The following is a 17,183-nucleotide window of genomic DNA, read 5'->3' on the forward strand; positions in this document are numbered from 1 at the left end:
AGCTCAGTCATTTTTTTTCAGGGTATAAATGCCTAATTTCATCAATTTCCAACTTTGCAGAGCATCGGAAAGAATAACCGTTAATGCGTTCAGAAGCATCGGAAAAGGGCAACTGTTAGTCATTGAAGGAGTAACCTCATGGGGAGTAACAGTTCATCCCCTCGCACTTACCCCCTACGGGGAGGAATGGTTGTGGCAGTTCAGTTCCTCCCCTAAAAGAGTAACCTCAATATCCCATTTCCTCCTTTGCTTCTTAGAGTGTATGTTTGTTAATTGAGTTAGTATGCCTGCGTTGACAAATTTATACGGCGGATAAAACCCCAATTATTACTTCGGTCGTACATTGTTGTCCACCAATTTGCTAGTGCAGCCGATGCTTCGCCCTTCGGGCATAACTTCGACTTTTCTTTGTGTTATCGCTTCAAAAGTTGCGAAATAAATGTCCAGCTTTACGAAAGTGATTGATGCAATTTGCTTTGATCACATAGCTAAATATTGGATCTTTCGTTACTGTGCTTTTATTTTCGTGAGTGAATAAATAAAATTCTTCTTCTTCTTCTTTCATATCTTTAGCTCAACGGTAGTGTTTGGTTCATGAAAACCACCCCAGGTATCTGGGGTAGTTTCCCTTAGAGTAATTCCCTTGCGCCAGCATTCAACAGAAGACAACAATTTTGAAAGTCACTCACAACGATTTTGAAACAGGGTAGCTACAGTGCGAAGGCACAGCAAAGAGCAAGGGTGCACGCACAAACACGCCTTGCTTTGTATATGTCTCCTGAATTCCCACCAAAAAATTCCAACTGTCCTCCAAGAAAGCCACACTTCGCCCACCACTGCCCTGGAATCGAGTGCACAACACTTAGACAAAACTCCGTGGGAACTGTAGATGCGACAACAAACAAGCTATTGCGCAGCATTCGGTTCTATGTACCTAGTTTCTAGCAGAGGCGGCGGAGACTTGGAGAGTGATGGCATATGTGCATGTATTTCGTGGTGAAAAGCAGACAGTACGCCGAAGCAGCCCAGGTAGTGCACAATGCGACACTATCATACAATGTCGATTTCAGCTTGTGAGTCATTATCTGTGTTCTTCACGGTTAGGCAGGTCTCCGCCGTTGGGCAAGCATTCGTAGCTGCCACCGGCAGAAATTCGTCACCCGCGTGTCAGGAAGCCGCAAATTATGTCCGTAGACTCGTAAAACCGTGTTAGACATCGAAGCTTTGCAAAACCCCGTTACGCTTCCGTGGCCTTCGGGTCAAATTAGGATCTTTAAATCTGCGAGAATATCAGTTATAGGAAAAGAAAGACATCATTTAAACACGCATGGCATTGTATACATGGCAATGTATACACAAATAGCAAGCGTATACGCTTGCTATTTGTTGTAACTAAAAGGAATATATCTTGCGGCAACGAACCATTCGAAGAAGCCGTTTCATGAAAAAAAAGAAAGAGAGAAAAACAAAAGAATGCCGTCAAGTGTAACAGAAAGCTTAATAAATATCGAGTTCCAATAAAAAAAGACAGGTTAGAGGAGTGTGGTGTGAACTGCTAGGCTCTCGTTACAACGTCCACGCGGCAAGCACGGCGCGACGTTTAGCGGTCTGAAATAAGGTAGCAGCGTCACGAGAGGAATGTTTCTGGCAGGAGGCTCCACAACGAGGTCCATTGTTTCCACTGATAAATGTTATCCGCACACGCTATCACTTTCAAGTCTCCCGCTACCTTTCCCAAGCTGTGTGCAGATCCGTCAATGGCGTCTGATAGGTGACGCCCACCGGGTGCTTCCCAGGATATATCAGAATAGTGCTGGTCACGTGTAAGGTGCATAAATTCCCTTTCCCGTATCGGACCTCCATACGCATACCCTCTTACGAGGCTGCTACGGTTTCGCAGCCGGAGGGTTTTCTCCTACGATGGTGCCTGATCGAGGACCGCCGCTTCTAACAATGTCGTCGTTTCACACCTCACGTGTCTTAGCACTGTCGCTGTTTCTGCTTTTTCCTTTCATCTCAGTCGCTGCTGCCGGTAAGTGTCTCAATATTTTGCATAACATTTGATGCGAGGATGGCGAGAAAATTAGGCTAGAAAAAGACGACATTGATGAGTGAAATGTCTTAATTGCCTTGAAATGAGGCACTCTCCCAAGCTCTGCAGGTAGACTGTTCTTGTTTCTCACTTCGAAAAAGCTTTGGTGTTCAAGGTTTCTCCCTATGAAGAATGGAGTGAATAGTGGAAGAATTGCAGGAAAATTCAATGAAATATTTATGGTCGAATGATTCCTGCAGTAATCATACCGTTTTGCTAGAAATATCCGAGATCGAGAAAAACAATAAAAAAGCTACTCTGAGAAATTTTTTAACACCAATGTGTAGAGTATCATTCGTCGACATTGAGTCGGAGATGAAAAAAAAAGAGCCGGCTGAACTGTAGTTGACCTCAACGTAATGCGAAACATGTGATTTGTAGAAAACGCTTGTAGGAATAATCTGTAACCGTTGCCTATCGAACGGCTAGGTAAATATTACATGCTGCATTATTTACGTTTAAAGTAAGTAAGACAGAATGTTCGTAACGGCAAGTCATAAGATTGAAAGCAAACTAAAACACGTTCAAACATACGCCGTGATAACTGGGCATGCACTCAATTGCCCCAGCCACAATAGCCAATTAACCCAAGTGGCACACATCGGTCACCTCTGTGACACACAATTTTAGGCAGCACTATCGCCAGGATGAGCCCACGAAAACCGAGACATAGGCTGCGCATCGCCGGGATCAACCCACCGAATGGCCAGATAACCTCCCTCCCCCTGTCGCCTCCCGGCTGCCCCCGTCCCGGCTGCCTCCGTCCCGGCTGCCCCCATCCCGGCTGCACTCAAAGAAGAATGATTCGCATTAATATGGCTATTCTTGGCATTTCACAAGCATGTCTATGCGTCGCATCGCGTTGAGGTTAAGTAGAGGTGCTCTATAGTGGGAGCCCACTGCCCGCTGCATATAACCCGCCTTGGGTGGCAAGAAAATGATTTTGAAGTAATCGGGCCATAACCGCCATATTTAACTCCATTACAATTGCGAATTAAAAAGCCTAAAGAACTAAACTCTGCTTAGGACACATTTAATTTTTGGCAGTTCACAAGAAATACTTTCGATATCATGCAAAGCAGCACATGGAATTTCATTATTTATTTCTCTCTCTATTTTTTCGTTCAGATGCGTGTAACGTAAAACTTTAATTCCATCGGAAAAAAATTGGGATAGGAAGACCACATGAAGTCCCGATACAATATGTTAAATCTTCTCTATTATGCGTGCGAAGCACGCTGTAGTTCCAGAATCCCCGACTACAATGTGCATCGAGGTTATCGCGCTCATTATGCGTCGAATGCACCAAATGCAGGGTTCACTCGTGCATGGAATGTACGGTGCACGAGTGTTTTCGCACTGCGTCCACATCGGAACGCGGCAGCCGCGGCCGGTTTCGATCCTGCAACCACGTGCTTAGCAGCGCCACGCCGTGGCCGATATGAGCTACCATGGCTGGCGCAGAAAAATAAAACGAGCGGGAACGAAAAAAAATGAAAAGTGTTTATGAAGATGGGTAACCCCTACGGCTTATTCCGAAGTGAAAGTTAGCGGAAGATTACTGAAACTGAATTACGCGAGCAGCCAAGCATCTGAGTGAAGCCCTTATATAGAACTCATGTAAAGCCAATAGCTACCTGTGACGTTTTGCGCGTTTTCACGGTCGGTGGTCCATCTTTCACTGCCGACATAAAAGCGCCGATGCCAAATGCGCGTGCTGTTGAAGTTCGCTGACGAATGCCCACTGCAAGTATGTCAGAAAAAAACCTTCTACGCGAACGTGTTTCTCACACAGCTATGAATTCTAGGTATGGCATTTCCAAGACAAGTATTTCGTCAAACTTTCTTCAACATGTCCAGCGCCGTTGCGAAGGTTGGTAAGACAGTGGACAACGCGAGTGCACAATTCGGCTTTGTTGCAGCTGTGCCTTCGTGACACCCTTTGTCAGGCCGTGCCTGTAAACTAATAGCCGGGGCTGTCGGTTCATGCTGTAGTGTGAGAGGAAAGTGTGGTTGCTGTGGTGGTGCGCTTGGGAAGGTCAGCCCCGCCTTTTATCCCGCCACCCTATGCCATTGCGGCGACTGCTGCAGGTGGTTCTGGCACCAGTGTAGATGTACTGGTCAGCGCCTGTGTTCTCTGTGCTATAACGCAATGAAACAACACACACGCAACCTGTGTGTTCTGTCTGCCACAAATGTGCGCCTTCAATTGCGTCATTCCTTTAATAAAATCAATAACTGTATAGAAGCGTTGGACTGTTCTTTTACATCGGACAATCGTCGAAGGTCCTTTCTGCACGATGTTTTACGGCTGCTTCTAGTTTCAATGGCGGTCTATAGGCTGTAAGTTCACTAAACGCTTAGATACAAATATTTCTTGCATTCAGTCATTTTGATGAAAATGTCAAACATGCCAGTGTCGCAAGACAATGCTTGGGGCTCCCGGACGCGTAGGCGCGATCAGTATATCGCGCCAAATGCTATCATCGAAGCATTTTGCACCTAGCTGATGTAGACGTCACTTCATCGATGTTGAGAAGCTATTTACCCTATTTTTTTTTACTAAGTAAGATTTTTGTTTAGTGAAGTTGGGCTTCCGGGAGCAATTACTCCAACAAAAGCTTTCGAAATGCCCTTACACTGGCAAAGCCTAAATTTGCGCACATCGGTAGGATAAGTCGCACCTGGCCGGGTACTCATAAACGTGTAGGTGTACTAACACCTCAAATAAATCGAGGTTTAGGTAAAAAAAAAAACTTGCAAGAACTTGTTGCTTTACTTCGTCTTAAAAACGAAGTGTGCTGGCGACAGTTACACACAGGCAATATATATATATATATATATATATATATATATATATATATATATATATATATATATATATATATATATATATATATATATATATATCTCGAGAAAGGGAGAGAGAGAGAGAAGAAAGTGAGTTCACCGAGGGGCCTGATTTTGCTTAACCATAGTATAAAAAGCAAACCAACAAGGACACCAAGGACTGCATAGAGGAAATTACTCGTACTTACTAACTCAGTTATGGAAATCTACGTTCTATGCAATTTTATAATTTGTTTAATTCAATTTCGTAATTTTCTATAATAATTGTACCTGCGTTGTCCTTGGTGTCAGTGTTGGCTTCTTATTATATATATATATATATATATATATATATATATATATATATATATATATATATATATATATATATATATATATATATATATATATATATATATATATATATAATGTGTTTGAGCGAACTCTTTCGAAAATCTTTGAAAGTTGCCTGTGGCAGATATCACAACTGTAGTTCATGAGGTGGTCTACTCGAAGCGGCAGACAATATTTGCAAAAAAATTGAGATCCAAAATTGACGAATTAATAAAGAAACGCTAATTAAGTTTTATCTAACTATATAATGACCCATATTGCAAATTACAAATTCTAGGCGTGGAGTTCGCAAGACTTGGAACGAATTTTCCGGATAACACCAGTTTCGAGATATAAATTCCCGAACATTGCGGAGAAATGCATTGGCGTTCCGGTTAATTTGTTTAAAGAACGTCGTTTCGTGCACTGAAGCACACAAGTATTGGAACGTTAATGCATTTATCGGCAAAGCTCGGGAATTTATATCTCGAATGAGGCGTCGCCCTGAGAATTTGGTCCAAGTAGACCCGCCTTGCGAAGCCCACTGCTAGAAGTTGAAAATTGCAATATGGGTCACAAGATAATTAGCTAAATGGCTAATTAGAGAATTCTTGTTAACTAGTCGATTTGGCATTTCAAGTTGTTTGCCAGTTGTGTCCACCGCTTCGAGTAGACCGGCTCATAAACTAGAATTGAGCTGTCTGCTCCAGGTAATCTTTAATAAATTGGGAAAGTGTTTGCTGAAACACTCTGTGTGTACATATATATATATATATATATATATATATATGTTCATTTCACTTTGCTTCAACACCTAAATTGGCAGCAACGTCAAGTGTTACGCTGCTGTTATGAGTAACATTAAAAAAATAAACTAAAATAAACGACAGACCACAAAGAGCGACATTTTTGTACTCATTCAAAGATCAGTGCAGAACTCAAAAGCACACATTTTTACATGAGCCTTGCAATGCTTCATCAGCGTCCGATAGTGCGTGGCCCTCTGTGGGAAGTTGCTCTGAAGAAGTAATAGACTGGGAATGAATGAGAGCGGATACAGTGGGTCCTACGTGGCGCACTCGACGTCTAGAGTAGCTCAGTAGATCACTTGTTCCCTCCTCTTACGGCCGATGGCGCCGATAACATTGTATTTGGCCTTATCTTAAAGAGAAGAAGCGTGCCCGGAGACGCCCACTGTCTATTTGAGATACCGCAGCTGCGCTTATCGAATGAACACTCCACGCACCTTTTTCTCCTGCCCAAGGGAAGCGCACTATTCTTCTGAAACACTTTCGCGATGAGAATGAGAATGCATGAAACAGCATAACCTCGAGCAGTACGCTCGCTAAAGGAATTCGTGTGCCTCGCTGCTTGCTCTGTTTTAGCGCAACGACATCGGAAGCGAACATTTTTCGCCCCACTTATCGCCATCGAGTCGAAATATATTGCAGTGAAGGAATACCTTATTCAATATTTTTCCCCTAGTGGAACTGCCCCACCAAGAAACAGTGTTGGTTTGCTTATTCAAAAGGCTTAATTATGGGGCCTTACCTCCCAAAGGATTCAAACATCAATGTACTAAATAAGCTTGTAACCTCACGAGATGAGAGGACGGGTCGAGGTACCACAAGGGAAAATGACAAGCACTGACAGCTAGCTGGCGTCGTTTATTAGTTAAAGCAATATTTATAGCCCGGAAACATAGCCAAACCACCAACAACAACTACAAAGTAGAATAGGTAAAAGTCCCTCAGGCATAGTCAACCACACGCACCTTGTCACGTCTACCTTGTCCTGTAACCTGCTCTGTGTTCTTACCCTTGCATGAATAAAACTTGCAAACTATTCTTATTTCTCATTTTCTTAAGGTCGCCCTCATGAAGGGCTATGGATTGAGTCAATGCGCCTATAATCTATCTATATTTACGGAACTGTCATCAAGGGTGGACCCAAAGGAAACCAAACTTTTTTTTTCACACCTCTCGTGGGCGTACTTCCATCTCCCACCATAAAGTGTAGCTAGCTATAAATGCAGCTATCAGTGCATTGACGGAAGTCACCGTTGAAGCTAGTCATTTTGCGCATCGCTTTGTTTTGAAAAATTTAAACACCATGTGTCTGCGAAACCATGATGCGCGATCATAAGGAGCCGTGTGACTGTACTAAATTTTGTTTTCTTTTGGAAAAAGGCGAAACATCTATTGCGATTCGTAGTGAACGTGTACAGCCCGCCGTCTGACCACAGACAATCGTTCACGTCGATAATAACGAAGGCGGCCTCAATGGCCAGGGGGCCCCCGCTAATAGTGGCAGGAGATTTTAACGCGCCCCACGGAGCCTGGGGTTACGCAACGCCAATGCCTAAGGGAGAACGGCTATTGGAGGCGGTCACTATGTGCTTGCTAGAGCTGGTGACCGACCCCCGCTATCCGACTCGACTAGGCACGTCGGTGGCGCGGGACACGACGCCCGACCTGCCCATCGTCAAGAACGTGCGAGGGGCCGCGTGGCGCAACCTGCACGAGAACCTCGGCAGCGAGCACTGCATACTGGCGGTGACGATCCCCGTCAAGGCGACACCACCAAGAGAATTTAAGGTCACCGACTGGGACGCCTTCCGCAAAATAAGGAAGGAAGACAAAAGCGAATATGCGGACCTAGACAGCCTTTTTAGAAGGCTCAAAGAGGACGTTAGCACCGCGACGAGGGTTGTCCAAACTGAACTGAACGTGGAAAGGATGGACGCGAGATTGGCACACCTATTAGAGGCAAAGAATTCCATCACGGCCAGGTGGAAAACGCAGAGACTAAATCGCAGACTGCGAAAGAAAGTAGCGGCACTAAACCGGGAAATCGAAGCGCACTCGATCGAGCTTTCCAAGCAACAGTGGAACGAGGTGTGCGCGTCGGTAGACGGACAAATGAGAACCGGGCGCCAATGGAACCTCCTAAAGAAACTGTTAGACGACAAGCAATCCAAAGGCAATCAGAAATTTGCAATTGATAGGATTTTACACAAACAAAAGGAGCAGGGCAAAACGGAGAACGAGTTCCTAAAGGAGCTCTGCGGAGACGTATCTGCCACTGGGCCCGTCAGGCGATGGCGACTATCCACAATACGCCGGCACAGAGGTGGAAGAGCTCGACGCGTCCTTCACGGAATCGGAAATTTGGGATGCCTTACAAGGCCTCAACGGACGCTCCGCGACGGGCCCTGACGGGGTCTCGAATAAACTGTTAAGAAATCTAGACGGAAAGTCGGTCGAGAAGCTCACCGAAGAAATTAACAGAGCGTGGGAAACGGGACAAGTACCAGAGGTCTGGAAAGAGGCCTCGGTCATACTAATACCGAAACCCGGTAAACCACTTGCGGCGGAGAACATGCGGCCAATATCGCTGACCTCGTGCGTAGGCAAGACGGCGGAACATGCCATACCTAACCGAGTATCGCGGTACATAGAGAGAGAGGGCCTCTTCCCACATAACATGGTGGGCTTCAGACCGGGCCTCTCCACACAGGGCGTAATGTTACAACTCAAAAAGCACATAATCGACTGCATAGCCAGAGACACCAGAGGCATACTGGCCCTGGACCTAACGAAAGCGTTCGACACGGTGAACCACAGATTTCTAATGGAAACGATCTCGGTGATGGGGCTCGGCCGGAAATTCCACTCTTACATAGGCTCCTTCCTCAGAGACAGGAAAGCCACGATCAAAATAGGACAGGCCACGTCCGATTGGTACACGCTGGGCGTGAGGGGCACCCCACAAGGCGCGGTGCTCTCCCCACTATTATTCAATCTAGCATTGAGAGGGCTCTCGGACCGGTTGACGAGAGTGACCAACGTCAATCACGCCCTGTACGCAGACGATATTACGGTGTGGTGCCCGGGAGGGTCCGACGCAGAAGTTGAGCGGGCCCTTCAAGAGGCGCTGGACACAACGGAAGAGTACCTGAAGGAAACGGGACTCCGTCTGTCACCCAGCAAATCGGAACTGTTGCTCTACAGGCCCTCGAAACAAGGCATGAGGAATTTGACGTCGATCGATGAAATACCAATCAAATTACACACGAGTGACGGCCAGCCGATCCCCAGAGTGGACACCATAAGAATCCTGGGGCTGCTAATTGAGGCTAAAGGCGGTAACACGCAAACGGTCATGAGACTCACGTCCAAAACGGAGAACATGCTCCGGCTGATCCTCAGGGTGACCAACCGCAGGGGAGGGCTCAGCTAGAGCAATCTCATCAGACTTTACCATGCCTTCCTCATGAGTCACGTAAATTACGTAGCCTCGGCGCTAAAATGGACCAAGAGAGACGCGGCCAAGATAGACACACTGATGCGCAAGAGCATCAAGAGGGTGCTAGGTCTTCCGATCAGCACAAGCACGGAGCGGCTCGATCGGCTAGGGGTCCACAATTCGCTAGCAGAAATCATCGATGCACAGACCAAGGCACAGGTCGTGCGGCTGTCGACCACCAGGGCCGGCAGACGCATCCTAGAAGAAGCAGGCATAAATGCAGAGGCAGAGTGCAACGCACGCAGCGTCGCGCTCAGCGCGGCGGTCAGGGGCACTTTCAAGGTAGAACCGCTTCCGAGAAACGTCCACCCGCAATTCAACGAGAGGCGCCGAAAGGCGAGGGCCCGAGCACTGCTGAAATCGACCGCCAAGTGTCCGGGACTGGCGGCATTTGTAGACGCGGCCCAGTACGGGCGCAGCGACCGGTACGCGGCCGTCTCAATACGCTGGGATGGTACGATCATTAACGCAGCATCGGTCAAGGGGGTAACGTCCGAGGTGGCCGAACAGGTGTCAATAGTCATGGCAATGAGGGACCCCGAACGTCCTTTCGTATACACAGATTCGCGATCGGCGGCCAGAGCATTCACCTCGGGCTCGATATCGCGGAAAGCGGCGGCCGTCCTCGGCAGTGAGGGAGACGCGGGTCACCACATCCTCAAATGGTTTCCAGCCCACATGGGGGCCGACGTGCTCCCCGACTTTCCCAACGCCAACGAGCTGGCGCACGGACGCGCGCGAGGACTCACGCACCGCGGCGATCGTGGTGAGCGAAGTGGCGGGGAGGGAGGGGAGCACCGAGATCCGCTGCTCACCTTCAACGAAATAACAACGCATTATCAGCTGTCGAGGAGGGCCTTCCAGCTCCCCCACGCTAAACTTACTAGACCACAGTCATCTATATTCAGAATGCTGCAAACAAGGTCGTTTCCCTCGAGAGGCAGAATGAGCCTTTATTCACCGGACGTAGAGCCGCAATGTCCGGATTGCGGCGAATCGTACTGCTCGCTATCGCACATGCTTTGGCAATGCTCCGCGTTAAGCGGCACCGTGTTCAGCAAAGAAGAAAACTGGATGGACGCCCTGCGAAGCGACGACCACCAGACCCAGCTCCGGGCCGTCCAGAGGGCTCACGAAAGCGCGGAGGCTCACGGGCTTCCCGTCCCAACGTGGGTGCGGCCCGCGACCCCTGCCGACCACTAAACCAAGAGTGGGTGGGAAGGGGTTCCTCAGGACCCAATAAAGTTCTTTCCTCCTCCTCCTCTATTGCGATAGAAGATTAGTGCACAGCTATACAAAATAAGAATAGCAGTTTTATCGGCCATATGAACTTGGCCATATGAAGACACGCATACTTACTAAATTCACAAGCAAGGTGTCACGCGCACGCACGCCAACATGAACACATCTCACTCGATGACCGCGGAAAGTCGCCGACCAAACGCTGTTGTGAAGAAACGCGGCCGCAGCCGCGAGCGAATTCAACATCGTGCACCCGCTCACATCAGCGCGAAGTGCGCTGCGAAAACACAGCTCATCGCGGTCTGTGCACCCGTCGCAGATGGCTTTCAACGTACAGCCGGGCGCACGCAGCCGCCCGCGGCCTCCCGGGCTCCCCGCAATAGAACGCGTCCCGCCTGCCCACCCTCCCCCTGAAGCCGTGCGCGCGACGGAGGGCGGTGGGCTTCCTGCCTGCTTTCCGCCTTTGCGTACGCGACATCGGGCCTCGATCTCCGGCTTACACTCGCAAGCTTTCCCTCGCACGTACCGCATACGGAGCGCGAAGACAATTTTATAGCCCTTGGACTTTAAACGGAACCTCACGGCGATGCCGACGTCGATGCCGATGGCAGAAATGCGCCTGTAGTGTCCTTGTAATTGCTATGGCAACAAAAAGAAATTGGCAGAATCCTTCTCACATTGGCTGTCGAAAGTAGAGCCTTCAGTATTTAAGCAATATAGCGATACAACATATGGCCACCATCCAAACGAGTTATGATGAGGCGTCTACTGCAACATGGCTCCGCTTTCACGGTCCCCTAAAACACTCGTCGCCATCTAACGGCTGCACACCGAAGCCTGCGGGCATAGCATTCGACATGCATGACGCACAGGTGCGTTCGACTGCCGAGAAACGGGCCTTGCAGCAGCCGGGATAATCTCTCCCGCTTCGATGATGACGATGTTTATTTATTGGCATCTCTTATGATAAGGGGTGGTGACAAACTGCGCCCTAGGCTACTTGAGTGACTCAGGTATGCTATACATGCGTTTCATTCTAGCATTTGTGATAACATCAGTTTAATCTTTTTTCTCGTCCTCAAAACTTCTCCATCTACCTTGCAGCGCTACCATTGCCTGGAATGGATGCGGTCGCATCAATCTGCTCCCCGATTTTTTTCCACCAATACTCTAAGCGTATGTTGATTTTCTCGACCAATGACCAGTTGATTCTTCCATCCGCTTTAAATCCCAGCGCTTCTGGAAGGTGCATCTTACCTATGGTTTTTACTTGGAAATCCCTTCGCATTTCATTAGGATGTGCAGAGTAGTCTCCGCATTTCTGCAGCAGCATACACATGCCTCATCTTTTTGCGAATATTCCTTCCGGTATGCTTTTCTCCTTAAGCAACCAGCTCGAGTCTATATAGCAAGGCACTTTTGTGTTATCCTACATATCTTCTCTTCAAATTTGTTTCTTCTCATTCTTTTAAAACTCCATGGCCTTGCTTTGTTTCCATTCATTGCATCCAATTCAGTGTCTGTTTCTATCACTTCCGTTTGATGACTCCTGCCTGTCTATCTGCACTTTCAAGTAGCCTACACTTGTTCGCCAACTTTCTTGGCCTGTTCCTCCATTCTATGTTCGCGGTTTTCCGGTACAGGTTTTCCGGTACAGTTCGAGGTTTTCCGGTGCACTCTAGCCACCCAGCTAGTTCGTTCGATGTTCTTGAGTCTTTCTTCAAAACTAATTTCATTCTGGGCCTGTCTGACTTCAAATGAAGCCCAACCCATGTCCCCTGCACTGCCTCATTTGTGATTTTGACGTGGACTCCCAAAGCCAACCGGCCTACCAGTCATTGCTCCTTTCCATATTCCACGCGCCACTACATATTTATTGCGGTCCTAAAGTGCTCTGTTTCATTATTCCGCTTCCCCTTTACTTTCAGATTATCTTGATGGGTGGTTGAGCATGCCTTTTCTTCTTTTATGTATACGCCAAGGTACTTACCTTGCCTCACTGTGGGTATGGCTTGCTGCTGAATTGACACCACGTAATTACTCGTCGTTTCAATAAAGGCCATAATATCCGGTTTCTCTGTGCTGAACTGATGGCTTAGATTTGCCGCTGCGTTGCCACAGACATTCGCAAGTATCTGTATATCTCCTTCGTTGTCCGCTAGCCACACTTTGCCGGCCGTATACATCAGTCCGGGGACCTAGCTTCTGTCACACCATTTTTTCATTACGCATGTATGACAAATCAAAGCATAACTATATGTTTTCTAGTCGTCTTTCTACACCCATAACAGAAAAGGTGAATAAGAACGGAAATAGAGGACATCCTTGTTTCAGTTCTTGGTGAATTTCCACCACTTCATTACATTTTCGGCCTTGCCATAATATTTGTACTCGGTTGCCTCTATAGATCTTCCTCAGCAGCTCCGCAATATCGTCATCTATACCTTCGTGCTTGGAATACACGATAACAATTCCCTCTCTATGTAGGCTCCATTAATATCTAGAAATGCTATCCATAAAGTTCTTCTATTCTGAGCTCGTCAAATCTTTACGCACTGAGTTAGTAAAAACATCATCTAAGCGTCTGCCTGGCATGAAACCATTCTGTAGTTCCTCCAGTACATCATTTTTCTTCACTCACGTCGACAGTTCTGATTTTGTGGCGTGTATCACAATTCTATGTATAACCGACGTTACTTTACCTGGCCTTTCCCAATTCATCTTATCCTTATCCCCTTTGACTTTGTAGATGAGGTTTCATCTTCCTTCCACACCATCCAACCGCAATCTCCTTCTTTCTAATCAGTTGCTCTACGGCATTAGTCAGCAGTGCCTTACTTTTCGGACCGAGTTTATTGTTTAAATGTACTGCAAGATTTCATAGGTGCCGGCTGCAATGTTATTAGGGGCATTTTCTTCTGCTTTCTTCAGTAAAAGATTTCTACGCTAAATTTTGATGTCTCAGGCTTCTCTGTTCTTGATGGACCTGTTGCAGTCTGAACTACGCTTTCTTTTGGGCCGAAGTTATCCCTAATAACGGCTCTGATGTACCGTAGCGTATCGTCTCCTTCAAATATGTTACCATCTTCACACCTTACAGCTAGCTGTTTGTGAATTTACATGGTTACAGAATATTTATGGCGGGCTTTTGACTCTTTTGCGAATGTCATGTACCCAATGTTGACTTATGCATTTCAGTTTGTCTTGCCCGAGTTCACTCGCCACACTTTTCTTTTGTCTGTACTTGTTCCATCTAAGGAGCACCTCTTCTTCGTGTAATTGTTTCGTTAATTGTACTTGTTGGCTTCTCGAAGCTTGCTTGATGCCTGCTCGCGCTCCTCTATAGTTATCTTTATTTCGTTCTTCCACTACTTCGCTGGTTTCCTCTTTCCAACCCAACAATTTTTTTTGGCGTGCCTGTCTTATCTCCTGCTGCATAACGTCTACTAGTTTCTTATATTCGCAGACGGTTGCAGAAAACCCCTCCATTTTTTACTCTATGCTTTTTCTGATCTATTATTTCTTTTTCATTCATTATGATAAATTCTGATGTTGTTGCTTCTTTTGCGTTAGCATCTCTCCCAAATTTTAAGATCATATGTTTATGATGGCAACCAAGGCTACCTTTTACGTGCTCATCTATCATCATTTGGTTAAGTTGATGTAGACCGTTTCTGAGACTAAGTCGTAACCGACACCTGACTGCTTATTTCCGCAGTGTCAGGTCACATGCACATCACACTTATTCTTCCTGTTATCTACTATAAGGTTCTATTCATCTGACAGATTCAGCACTAGAGAACTGTTGCAATCAGTATACCCGTCCAAATCCTCCATGTGAGCATTCACATCTCCTGCTGACATTACGAGGACCGATTTCTTGAACTCACGAATATTGCTTCTAATGCAATCAATCAATCCTTTATTTTTATCTCTGCTATCACTAGGTGTCCATAGGTAAGCTACTCTACGCCATGTCTTTTTGCCTTTCTATGTGCCGCTATTCCATGAGTGCTCCTTACATGTCTCTTTCGCCCTTTGCCACTTCCTACCTTGCCTAATTAGCACGCCTCCGCCTTCGCCTTCCTAATATCCAGCCAATCTGCCTCATTACTCCCATACAATATTGTCCATAACAGGCGTCTCCTCCAAATCTCGTAGATGCGTTTCGGTCAAGGTGCACACGCTAACAGTTTGGTCATTCAGCTGCGTTTACATTTCCAGTCGTTTTTTTCTGCTTGCAACCAGGATACGTGTTCACGTAACAGATTTTACCATCTATATTCTTATCCTTTGTCTGTCTTAACTCATTGTGGTCTAATTATGCCCCTATTTGGTATGGCGCTGCATTCAATACTTAAAGGGACACTAAAGAGAAAAATGATTCCTTCTGCATGAGTAACTTACCTCTCTAGGACACCGAAAACATCCCTCTACAATAAGACACTTGGTAAGCCAGAAAAAGCGCAAGAACAAATTACGGGCGGCGACGCGTCCTTGAAGTTCCCGCACCTGGTCGCTGTGACGTCATGGATTCTGACGGCATCTTCTACGGCCTACTTAATTATATAGCTGTACAGATTGACTACATTGTATTCTAAAGGAACCAAATATTAAACATCGCAAGTTTCGGTAACCTTCACTCTGCCAACGCGACCCGAATGCGAAAACATACTTTGGAATCCCTAACGTCAGGCTGACGTGCCGGCGTCGGGGTTCCAGCACGAAACTCGAACGTTGAAGCTTCAGCCTTCATTTCCTTAGCTAATAATCAAACTATTATTTTGAAACGACTGCCCGCAGTGTTCACAAACAATGCTTTATTAGACTAAACTCATTTATTGTTCCGCTTTAGTGTCCCTTTAATTTTCCTTCCTGATTGCTTGGGGCTCGCCTAAAACAGCTACTGCTCATGCCTCTACAATATCCTACACTATCGTTTAACGTATCCCGTCACGCAAAAAAGCGCTTTGGCGTCCTGCCCGTTGCATTTCCTGGTTCATGTCGATCACAGTAAAATTCATCGCCTTAGCTAGCGTCTAACTTACCCCTTTTACTGCAGACAGTGCCCTTTCAATTTGATATACCTGACTTTCAACCTCTGGCGCCGTGCATGCTGTGATTTGCATTTCCTTTGAAACATTCCGCAGGTCGGTAACCCTTTGGGCTATTTGCTTTGTGATTCCTGTCCCCAGTCCTTGCAGTACGTCAATGACTCCACCTATTATCACAACTAGGTGCCTCTTCTCTACTGAGTCCCACATGTGTTCGTTTCCTTTCGCTATCCCTTTCTTAACCAGTTTTCCTGGAAACGCGAAAATCTGGACTGGCTCGCCTGAACTTACCATCTCAATTATCACAGGTTCTACTTTACGCATGTTCAAATCCCCAATAATGACAACCCGACACTTTTCCTTCTCCTCGCTGCCGCTAGCTGCACCTGGGACCGCGAAGCCTCCCCGCTTTTCTCATCCTAGCTCTTCGCCTTGTCGCCCTTCCGCGGCCGGTACTTCAGCACTGATCCTTTCGCGACCATCACTGACGTGTCCGCCACTGCTTTCCTGCGTGGTGGTTTCGGCTTCCATACCGGCCCGCTCACCGTGCTGGCGCAGAAGCGTTTACAATTGGTTCGGGCATTGATAGGTTTCAGTTTTATTTCTCTGTTGGTTTGGTTATATTCTAGCACCTTCCTCAGCTTCCGCTCGCTCTTGAGCTCTTTTTTTTCTAGCATTCCAACTCGCTTAGCTAACCCACTCTTCTGCTATAGACGATCTACTCGCGACCCTAGCACATACATCCTACAGATAAAATCTGCCCAGTTCGCTTCGCGTACTGACTCAAACCGCGTTTCTTCCAACTCATAGGTACGCTGGCACTCAGAACAAGGCACGCGTGGGTTCCTCCTAGTAACGACCGTCATCTTGTACTAACAAGGCGTAGTACCAAAGTTGCCTCGCTCATACGCAATTAAATACTATTATTCGTTATCGACTAATATCTAACCAAAAAGACCGATAAACTGAGAAGCACGAAAAATAGCATATATAGGTTCTCCGGACAACCTAACAGTTCTAACAAAAAAATGAGCGAAAAATCAAATGAATAGCTCATCGCTTTGCCGTGCCGCTCCTGCTGCGTTGAGAAGACGGTTCCAATCAGCACGTAGTTCCCTTAGGCGTCACTCTAGAGGGCTTCGCCGATGAACTTCTTTTCATCATCTTCATCACCGCAGTCGCGCCTCTTTTTAAGCACGCTGCGCGTGCTAGTGGTACTGCCGAGAAGTCCAGGCGTGGCCTACGAGACGTAGCCGTGGCCGAAACGTAGCGTAGCCTACAAGTCGGAAATGTGAAAAGACGCTGATTCAAAATATTTGCCAAAT

The 17,183-nt window shown here is 46.7% G+C and overlaps 1 protein-coding gene across 5 annotated transcripts in view; it reads left to right on the forward strand.

Moving 5' to 3' along the window:
• Positions 1–1,790: 1,790 nt before the first annotated feature.
• The window catches only part of LOC142579872 (MAM and LDL-receptor class A domain-containing protein 1-like), a 245,253-nt gene continuing 229,860 nt past the window's right edge, over positions 1,791–17,183 (forward strand). For 3 of the 5 annotated variants that reach the window (XM_075690505.1, XM_075690509.1, XM_075690507.1), the window contains exon 1: positions 1,791–2,032. In XM_075690505.1, the coding sequence (XP_075546620.1) occupies positions 1,921–2,032 (112 nt within the window). In that variant the 5' untranslated portion in view covers positions 1,791–1,920. The remainder of the gene's footprint in view (positions 2,033–17,183) is intronic. The other 2 variants (XM_075690506.1, XM_075690508.1) reach the window with 1 other exon arrangement.

Source organism: Dermacentor variabilis, chromosome 4 (assembly GCF_050947875.1).
Source record: "Dermacentor variabilis isolate Ectoservices chromosome 4, ASM5094787v1, whole genome shotgun sequence".
Classification (NCBI taxonomy): domain Eukaryota; kingdom Metazoa; phylum Arthropoda; class Arachnida; order Ixodida; family Ixodidae; genus Dermacentor; species Dermacentor variabilis.